Below are 10,858 nucleotides of genomic sequence, written 5' to 3' on the forward strand. Positions count from 1 at the left end.
CTTCAGATTTCAAGATTCACTGGCAATTCTTCTCTAGTTCTTGATTGCCCTGCCGATTATCCAGCTAACTGTCTTTGCATAGCAAATTAGTGACGTGATGTCTTCTTTCCTGAGGCTCCTTGGTTCAGCATGGTACTAATTCACAGCTGCTTTTGCCTACATCTTCAAAGGGATCTCACCCTACTAAAGAGCGTTACAAACACATTCTCCTGAAGGAAGAATATTGTGTCCTGAGAGTCTCCTCCATCTGTACTTATGGGCTGTTTAACCAACTGCCTTCTTTTCTACAATTTCTACTCTAGACTTTTGAGTGGTGACTGAATATCACAGACATAGTTTCAATAGAGACAATGAACATTTCCCCATTAGCTGTCATCCTTCAGATAGTGAAGCTCTCCTTGTTATTTCTGCTGACTTATTTTGCCTACTATTATTCTGTTGAGTATTGTGTGGCATTTCATCCCATTGGATGTCCAGATTGCTCTAACAGTCCTAACCTAAGTGTGCACAATAGTGTGTGTGTCTAGTTGGTGTGACATAATAGCTACCTCTTAATTTAATAAGATAAAAGCTGTCACTTACCCCATCATCTGAATATGTTTTATGCTCTTAATAAAATTTTCTTATGTATAACTCTAGATACATTCTGAATGATATTATAAACTTTTCATTACTCATCTTTTAATTTTAGATGAGCTACATATGAAGAATTGATATCTTTGAGTATTTTTACAGCTACTAAAATTATCTTTGTGCATACCAATTCTAGAAAATATTAGTATATTTTCATTCTCGTACATTATACTTGATAGTATTGGCTCTCACATTCCATTGCTTCTCACAGGCCAAACATCCTAGCCCATAATGCTGCCTGTTGTATCATTATGAAGGCATATCAACAATACATATATGTGTGCTGAGGCCTTTAGATAGCTTAGAGTAGTATGCATGGTAAGAAATAATTGCCCCTGTCAGTAACTTTGAGAAATTCTTGATATGTAGTCCAGGCTGTGATTGTACTCCAGAGCTCTAAAGGACATTTTGATTTAGTCATTTTTGTAACTCTTTGGATTACTAATACTTTTCATCCATTTGACCAGAGAAATGGCTTTGGCCAATATTTACATAAAATCATACCCAATCACAAAATGGACTTCTGGAATCTGACCATCAAAATCATTTTATTGTCACAAAATACAGCTGGAATTCTGGGAAATTTCTCTCTTCTTTACTACTATCTAGTTCACTATGCAGAAAGTAAATTAAAGCCTACAGATTTGATTCACATGCACCTAATGGCAGCCAACACCTTGATCATTCTCTCTTCAGGAGTGCCACACACAATGGCAGCTTTTGGGTTGAAGCAGTTTGTAAATTATTTTGGATGCAGATTAATTTTATATATTCAAAGGGTTGGCCGGAGTGTGTCCATTGGCACCACCTGCCTCTTGAGTATCTTCCAGGCCATCACCATCAGTCAGAAGGAATTCTGCTGTAAGGATCAAAAAGTTAAATGTGCAAAATACATTGAATGCTGCATTGCCCTCCTCTGGGTCTTGTACATGTTGATAAATGTCATTTTCCCTGTGTACCAATTTATCAAAAGGAATAGTAAAAATGTGACAAGAAAACGGGACTTTGGATACTGCTCAACTGATGGGCGGGATGAAATCAGTGACTCCCTCTATTCAGCACTGGTGGTATGCCCTGAAATCTTCTTTTCTTTTCTCATGGCCTGGTCTAGTGGCTACATGATTGTCATTCTGTACAGACACAAACAGAGGGTTCAACACATCCATAGCTCTTGTAGTTCCAGCAGAATTGGTTTTGAGTCCAGAGCCACCCAGAGCATCCTGGCTCTGGTGTCTACATTTCTGGCTTTTTATACTCTCTCCTCTATCTTACAAGGCTGTGTTACTCTTTTGCAAAATTACAATCGGTGGCTGGTGAACATCAGTTTCCTAACATCTCTATGTTTCCCCTGTTTTGCACCCTTTGTTTTTATGAATCATTACTCCATGGTGCCTAGACTCACTTGTTCCGGATCATGAAAAAGTCACTTGTTCTTATTTTAAGTGTGTAAATGATATGTTTTGTGTGGTATACAGGTTTACTTACACCTCCCCCTCAGAAAGTCAGTACAGAAAGTTAAGGATGCAATGCCTTGTCTTTTAACTATTAACAAAAATGATGAGTCACAGAGTTTTGTCAGCTGGCTGTGTTAGCAGTCTCCCTGAACTTATCCCATTGTATAGAGGAAGATCTCACTTTTCAATTTACACTTGCCAGGCTTCCTTTTTTCTAGCTGATGTCCAAAGGATGAAGTAAAAAAATCTCTCAATTAAGCTACCCATTTTCTGGCTTTTATTCTGCCAGGGCATCCTGAGTACTTGGTTATTTTACAGACAGCTTGTTGGTCCTACAGTCTAACTTCCAGGAAAACTAAAACCATGTTTGGCCATGAAGTTATGCTTCAGGAGGCCCTGGTCCATTCATCACTGTTCTACTCTGCATCAGTACCAGCAAACTTCTTCAGCCATAACTTCCCAAATACTTGCTTTCAGCTCTATGAGAGATTAGGTTGATTTGCTCTGAAGCTTGTAGCAACAGTCCTCAACAAAGTCTCAGAAAAGAGAATCTTCCCTTGCAGCATTTTTCAAAAAATATGATCAATATATTTCATCTCCTACAGAAACCAATGGGAAGGAATGACGGTTTTGATGTTATCTTGAATATCATTTGCATCTATGTTCATTAGGGAGATTAGTCTGTAAATTTTCATTGTTGCTGTGGTGTTCTTATCTGGTTTGGTATCAACACAGCCTTGGTTCAGGGGGAGGTGTTTGGATCTGCCTCAACTGAGTATATTAGACTCTGCTGACTCTCCACTGGAGGTCTTGCCTTGGAGGAGGTGGGAATGGGGGTTGGGATGGTGAGAGGAAGGCTTGGGGATGGTAAGAGGAAGGGGAGGGGATATGTGGTTGTTATATAAAAATAAATAGAAAATTTCATAATAAAAAAGAAAAAAAAGAGTTAAAAAGTCAATTAATACACACATTGAGGACATTCATCAAAAAACTAAAAATGGAACTACTTTATAATCCAGCTATTCCACTACTGGATGTATACCCAGTGAACTCCATATTCTTCTGTGGAGATATATGCACATCTATGATTATTGCTGCTCTGTTTATTATAACAGTGAAATGGAACCCACATATATATATGTATATATATATATATATTAATAAACATGTAAATACATAATCAAATTTGTGTTCATATATAAAATGGACTATTTACAACAACAGTGATTGAAGAAATCTCAAAATGTGTAAGAAAATTCATGGACATACCTAATAACATTAAGCCAGATCACACAAACTCAGAAAAAAAATCACATGATCTCTTACATGTGCAAATCCTATCCTATAATGTGCAAATGTGTATAGGTAAATGGGTGAGTATAACTATATTATAACACATATAAAGCATACCAATAAAGGTAATGTTAGGCAAAGGAGCAGGCAAAAGCATTTATTAGTTATGGAACAGTATATCAAATTAATTATTTTTCTAATTTCAACTCTGCCATTTTCTTATTCTGCAGTGGATAGGGTCATAAATATAAAATTGCTAGTGACAGTAAAAAACCCTAAGCAAAACTCTATGGCTTCACGATTGCTATTCTAACTGTATAGAACTAAAGTGAATCACGCTGAGCTTAGGTCTGGGCAAGTGTCCCTTTGAGTATTTATTTCAATGTTACCTCTTTAATGTTTTTATTTATGAGCTCATTACAATAAAGTGATTTAAGTATAAAATAAAATGGTGCCACAATTTATCCAAAGATATAAGAATGGCTGAGCTATGGCCACCTTTAAATGTAGTACATCACAGAGAAGGACTCAATGAAAGATATAACTTGAGTATCTAATTAAATGCCACAAAATATAGTTTCTTTTTTCCCTTTTATTGAAAATAGTTTCTTTCCTTATACAATATATCCTGATTAAAGCTTCTCCTCCCTCAACTCCTCGAAGTTCCTCTCCACCTCTCTTCTCAATCTTAACAACTTCCTTTCTGTCATTAGAAAAGAAGTCTTCTGTAGTATAACAAAAGTGATAAAACATAAGATAAAGTATATCTCATCAAGGTTGGACAAAACAAACCCACTCATTCATATACTCAGGAGGCCCATAAAAATGCTAAATGGAAAGGTATAACCTATTGCAGAGGGATCAATGAAGACCTGTGCAGTCCCTGTGCTTGTGACTTCAGTCTCAGTGAATTCATAGAATTTTGCTCAGTTGATTCAGAGGGCCTTGTTATCCTGATGTCACCCATGCCCTCTGGCTCTTTCACTCTTTCTGCCTCCTCTCACATGGCGTTGTCTGATTTTTGAGAGGATGGAGTTGATGGAATCATCCACTTTGCCAGCCCTGATGCCTGAAATACTTTTAATAAAATCCAGCATTCCTTCATCATAAATGACATGGAGAGTCGAGAGATACAGGGCTAATACCTCAGCGAAATGCCAAATATTACAAACCTACCGCTACAGTTTAGGACCCAAGAATACTATACATAGGAATTACATGCATACTGACCATGTCCAGTTATGTTTAACCTGCAAAAAGGTCCACAACTTTTCTAAATTGTGCCATAGTTGGGGAACATCCTGTAAAATAAAAATCTTTGGAAAGCATTTTCTATTTAAGCCATATCAATACAAGGAACAGGTTGGGTGAATGATAAAGATATGATAAGGGAAGTTAAATGAGCACAAAAAACCTGAAGGGAACTAGAGAATACAAGACAATTGTGTATCTGAGTTGTATAAAAAAAGTGCTCCTCAAAATTGACAAAGACTCTAGGTGTCAATAGTATTTATTAGTGTCATAGAGGATTTTAAAATGCCTAAAATATGAGGGGCAAAACATTTGGAGTAGTGTATACTGTAAGATATTGTGATTGAGAGGAGTCATAGAACATAAGGATGGAATCAAAGATGATTCACAATGGAATGGTGGCTTAGAAGGCCACTGCTAAGGAACTTAAACTAATGCAAACACAGAGTCACTCAATGAGTTTGCAGGGTGGAAATGGATGCAATAGACACTAGTAGGGTAATATGAGGTGTAGTGGATCTGTGAAAATCACAGTAGTAGAAAGGTGGTAGTTGTAGACAATGCTTTCACCCTTTAAATGACCCTTTAAAGACTCTGAAACCTTTTCTGATCCTAGATATTGGACTACAGGACAAAACATTGAACATGCATCAGAAAGCACGTGAAGCTAATGACATTTAAATTAATTCCATGTTACACCCATTGTCAGATTTAGACACAATAACCACTGTCAAATTGTCTAGGAGTTTTAAAGATCCTGAATTTACAACTTTGTGTTGCAGTGTCTGAACCTGTCATTGGAAGTGATCATATATAGTGATATTCATTATTTTGTGTAATTAATATACTATAATAAAGAAGATCTACCATTAGAAGGGTGCCAGCTGTCTTTCAAATTCCTAGTCTCTTTTTCTATACGTACATATAAAATTAGACATATATACAATGATATATTTTGAATTATATAAAGTGTAAATATATGATAAAATATATTTCATATATTTATTTTTATAATAATTAGCATTATATGCATATTAATATACTGCTAAATTCATTTAGTGTTGGTCATATGTATATAATTATAGGGCTGACTACACAGTATTGGGTAACCAATACCTAGGGAAGACTGATTCTCCCTTTATGTGCACTCATTATATAGCTTTCCATCCAGAGGTGGAGAATTGTCAGATTTCCCATGCACATTGGCCTGTCAAATGGTGCTACCACTGTCCAGACTTTGTTTACAAAATCATATTTTTGATATTTCATGATTAAACTTAAGGCTGTCTCAAGAGGAGAGAATTCATGTCTGATACTGTTAACTTAGCTTCATAGTTTAATGCCTGATGAGGCCATTAACCTAGAAGAGAACTTAATATTTCCACCATCCTATGCCAATGTAATTTAAAATTGTATTCTATGTACTTACTCTGATACCCAGAGATAAGAGTAAGTCTCAGCCTTCATCAGCAAAGAGAGTTCCATTGGTAATAAATAGAGATCATTACAGAAGTCCAAAACTAGTCAAAATGCAGAGAACAACTGATTCTGGGGTACTGAGCCACAATTTGATGCATCTACAACACATATATTGCAACTAAAGCTCAAAGAACAACTTTCAAGTAGTGGAAATGTAAAATTCAAGGGTCAGTACATATGCTGTAAGAGAGAGAGATTATATTCTCTCTATATAACAAAGAAGCAGAACATACGGGCCCTTTCTGACTACCTTTACATTTTCTTTATTTACTCCCAATTTAAGTCCATATATAACAATTATAGGCCAGCATGATCATTGATAATGATACATACTCCTAATGCTCTTAATTGCTATGATACCAACATTTTTCTATTGATTATGATCTCACTGAAAGAAATGGTAATTGTTTTAATATTTACATCCAACTTTAGATATTGTCCTGAGTAGAGATAAATTTTCAGTAAGTGTTTGATTATAGGAAAGATAAGATGATACAACCAAATAATAGAAAGAGGGCAGGCAATGTAAATGTTGGAAGTCTCTGAATTGTAATGTGTTGTTTGATATTAGCAAGTGCAGCAGAGCACTGAACCTGAGGTATAGTGACTGATGAGCAGAAATGGACAAAATGCTGGAAATCATGGTGATGTTTATGCAATGGTAATGACCAGCCACCTAGTGATTCCAGTTATAAAAGTTAAACAAATGGTTCAGATGTCAGATATTGTACAAAAGAGCACAAAACTGTTCACCAGGACAAGGATGATTTGGGTGGCTCTTGTGTCAGGAGATGACTTAGGACACAGAATTCTATACATGTGTTGGAATCTCTGATTGTGTTTCAACAAAATAAGCACCATGTAACTACTGGCCCCCATCATGAGTCCCAAACACATGACATCAGAGGAGCCCAATAATGTTACATATAAGGTGTAGATTAGATTCTCAGTTTTGGGCATAGCACAATATAGGAAATGTCTAAACCCAGTGCAGTTCTTTCCATTTCAGATGTCTTTCTACTGCAGAGGAATGAATCCATTAATCATCAGTTGCAAGGACCAGCATAGGATGACAGAAAGTCCAATGATCTTGGTGGCTGTGGCACCCAAATGTTTGTATTTGGCATTCCTTGGCATGCTCATGCCAGACTTCAAGAAATTTCAGAAGGATGTGGAACATAGGAACAATCTTCTGGCCACTCTATAGAAATAAAAACAAATTAATATACAATACTATATAGAATATATATTCAACAAAATGCAGCATTGTCTGAGTTATTACTTATGGAAAAGAATCATGAAGTTAGCCCTTGTCATGTGTTTGACAATTAGGTTTATAGCTCTTGCCCTTATCTCAGAGAATTCATCCATGTTATTACAGCAAAGCAAGGCTGAATTCAGAGCATTTCCATTGCTGTCTGGGCCAGAACAGCCATGTCTGTGGATGGCATTCTAATGTACTTCTAGGACAGAGAAAAAGATTTAGGTAACAACTTACAGGAGTCACGTCCCCTTCACTCTTGTAAACCTCTGATATTACAAGGGTTAGAGGGAGGCACCTTTACAAACTGAACTACATTAGGTAAGTTTTCAAGGTGAAGCAGATGTATTTTAGACTGACAAGTCATCTTCAAACACTTTAGAGATTTACTGAATAAGACATTTAAGGTGTTTTAATAGTATAGATTTTTTTTATGACTATGAGACATGTCTGCTCCTGGCAGCACCAATCTACTTCAATAATACTTGTTTGAACATAAAAATGAATTTTGTTCATATGACTGTTTTATTCTTTGTTCCATTTAAAAACTGCATCTATTTTTTCAAACTATTCTATTGAAGCTTGAATTGCTTTGTAGGACAATATAATGTAGGTATAAAATACAATTATAGAAAGTGTCAATACTGATCATATAAAACATTAAAACATCTTTATCTAAAACTTGGAATTCAATAAATGTAAAAATTGCCTCAATATCAGAATTGAAGTCATGAGAATATTTACCTATTTTTTTTATAAGTTATCATTATTTACACCTAGAAAATTATCACTAATTCCGTGTAGTTTTTTTGTTTGTTTTTGCTTTTCGACACAGGGTTTCTCTGTGTATCTGTGTAGCTTGGCGCCTTTCCTGGATCTTGCTCTGTAGACCAGGCTGGCCTTGAACTCACAAAGATCTGCCTGCCTCTGCCTCCTGAGTGCTGGGATTAAAGGCATGTGCCACCACCGTCCGGGAAGCGTAGTTTTATAAATTTATTACATATTAAATTTTATTCACATGGATATATACAGTATCTAATATTGGCAAGTATATATAATGAAAATATGTATTTTGTCTGCATATACAACCAGGGAGTATATGCATGCAGAAGTTAAAATAATGTCTGCCAATCAAAAATTTAAAGATTAGTAACGTAAACATCTGGCTTCAACAATGAAAATTATATTTGGTACAGTGAGAGAACCCCATTAGAGTTGCTTAATATTGGTATCTACAGATGTCTGGCTTTTCTATATTTTGTACACATAAATTCAACATTATTTTCTCAATACTATTATTTCCCTTTACAAATGGAAAATAGCCTCTTAATATCCACTGTGCACTGAGGTTTACACAAGGAAAAAGAAAACCATTGATCGAATCATTCTGGAAGGGGATTTTATACAGTCAAGCTAAGGTGGATCAAGTCTATAGGAAACCACTTCCCTATCTCACCATGGTTGCCATGCATTGCAGCATCTCACTGAATATGACCTGAGGTGTCTTCAAAAGGTTAGAGAGGAGAACCTCTAAGCACCATGATAAGTTACAATCACAGAGATCCCAATGCCATCTTACTGGTACTGACCTACAGCTAAGACAATAGCAAATAATTCCAAGAAGAAATGAACGGGACTGAAACAGCATCTCATGTACAGGTTTCTGAACCTTTATTATGCTGAGGAGTCATTGATCACGAGTCTTTCTGTAGGTATTTTATCTCTGATGGTTTCTTTAAAGAAAGAGAAAAGTACTAGTGAACTCTACTAACAAAGCTTGCAGTTGTAGCTTCTGTGGGCTGGAGGGAATAAATCAAAACTCACTTATTAAAGTAGATTTCTCTGTGATGACAAATCCCAGATAGGCACTTTGTTGTCAATGTGACAGACAGCCTGTCTCCATGTAAGAGGGAGTCCATCATACCGTGTGATTGTGATTTACATATTAATATGCTGAGACCTCATGTTCCTTGTGGTCAGTTTGAAGTTACAACCATAACATTGCCTGCTGAGGAATTGATGTCAGTCTTGAAGACTACTTCTTCCCATCACAAAATGAGAAACTTTCCATCTGTTTTGAAAGATCAGAAAGATATATTGGAGACTTACCTGGGTTCTGCTCTCCTAGGGTGTTAAGATACAAAGAATCCAAGGAGCTGGAGGAGAGGTATGGATTCTGGAGAAGACTGAATAATGGTGAAAAGGGACGCTATGCATGGATTTTGAATTTTGGAATCAATATTCCCAAAATTTACTGATTAAACCAATAGAAAATGACATTAACACACACACAGACACACAAAGACAGACAGACAGACAGACAGACAGACAGACAGAAAGACACACACACACACACACACACACACACTAGCAATCAAAATTATTTTTCGAGTAAGTCAAACACAACTTGAAGAAATTCTTTGTAGGAATATGACTTGGATTACTTAGTGCCACAGTTCTGTCACAACTTAGAGAACACATTGTTATTTTAACTTAGGAGCAAGGGATTTAGATATGCACTATGAAAGTAAAATTTCCACATAGCATAGGTTGCTTTTCTTATGGATCTGGAGTAACTCAGATTTTCATGGCCATGAATCAATTTTAATAAGAACAGGGTTTTTATATAGCTACTGGCACCTTTACAGATTGGGCCCAGGTCTGCAGCCATGTGTATTATGAATCTTAAAAGGTCTTATTAAATTTAAAAAAAACAGAGTCAGGGTAGCTTAGTCAGTAGAACATGGGACTCAATCCCAGGGTCATGAATTCGAACCCCACATGGGGTGCCAAAGGTAGTTGGAAGTTTTCCTGTTTCCCAGATTGCCAGCATTCAGGACTAATCTCTCCCACTCATGCCCCACAAGTAAACACACAGAGGCTTGTATTAATTACGAACTATATGGCCATTAACTAAGGCTTATTACTGACTAGCTCTTACACATAAATTAACCCATAATTCTTATTTATGTTTAGCCACATGGCTTGGTTCCTTTTCTCAGTCCTGCCTTCACATCTTGCTTCCTCTGTGTCTAGCTGGTGACTCCTGACTTAGTCTTCCTCTCCCCAGAATTCTCCTTGTCTGTTTATCCTGCCTATACTTCCTACCTGGCTACTGGCCAATCAGGTTTTATTTATTAACAAATCAGTGTAACACATTCACAGTATAGAGAGCAATATCACACATCATTTCTCTTTTTCTGTCTAATTAAAAAGAAAGGTTTTAACTTTAACATAGTAAAATTACATAAAAAGCAGATATCAAGCAAGAATTAAAGTTATAATATCTAGTCTATTTATATTTGGCAAATTAAAAGAAATATTTTATTTATCCTATATTTGTGTGTCCAGGATTTCCTTTCCAAATTGTATCCCCTTGATCTCCTTGTGTTGTCTTATTGCTCCAGCTAGAACTTCAAGTGCTATATTGAATAAATATGGGGAGAGGGGACAACCTTGTTTTGTTCCTGATTTTGTTCGAATTGCT

At 36.2% G+C, this 10,858-nt stretch overlaps 1 protein-coding gene across 1 annotated transcript; it reads left to right on the forward strand.

Moving 5' to 3' along the window:
• The first annotated feature begins 1,139 nt into the window (after window positions 1-1,139).
• Window positions 1,140-2,051, forward strand: LOC107401573 (vomeronasal type-1 receptor 4-like). Its single transcript, XM_015998608.1, has one exon. The coding sequence runs from the start codon at window positions 1,149-1,151 to the stop codon at window positions 2,049-2,051; it is 903 nt and encodes a 300-aa protein (XP_015854094.1). The 5' UTR covers window positions 1,140-1,148.
• Window positions 2,052-10,858: the final 8,807 nt, after the last annotated feature.

This window comes from Peromyscus maniculatus, chromosome 1, assembly GCF_049852395.1.
Source record: "Peromyscus maniculatus bairdii isolate BWxNUB_F1_BW_parent chromosome 1, HU_Pman_BW_mat_3.1, whole genome shotgun sequence".
In the NCBI taxonomy this organism is placed as follows: Eukaryota; Metazoa; Chordata; class Mammalia; order Rodentia; family Cricetidae; genus Peromyscus; species Peromyscus maniculatus.

Bases quoted from the DNA above. Each gene is read 5' to 3' on its own strand.
- LOC107401573 (XM_015998608.1), top strand. From the start codon at position 1,149: ATGGACTTCTGGAATCTGACCATCAAAATCATTTTATTGTCACAAAAT.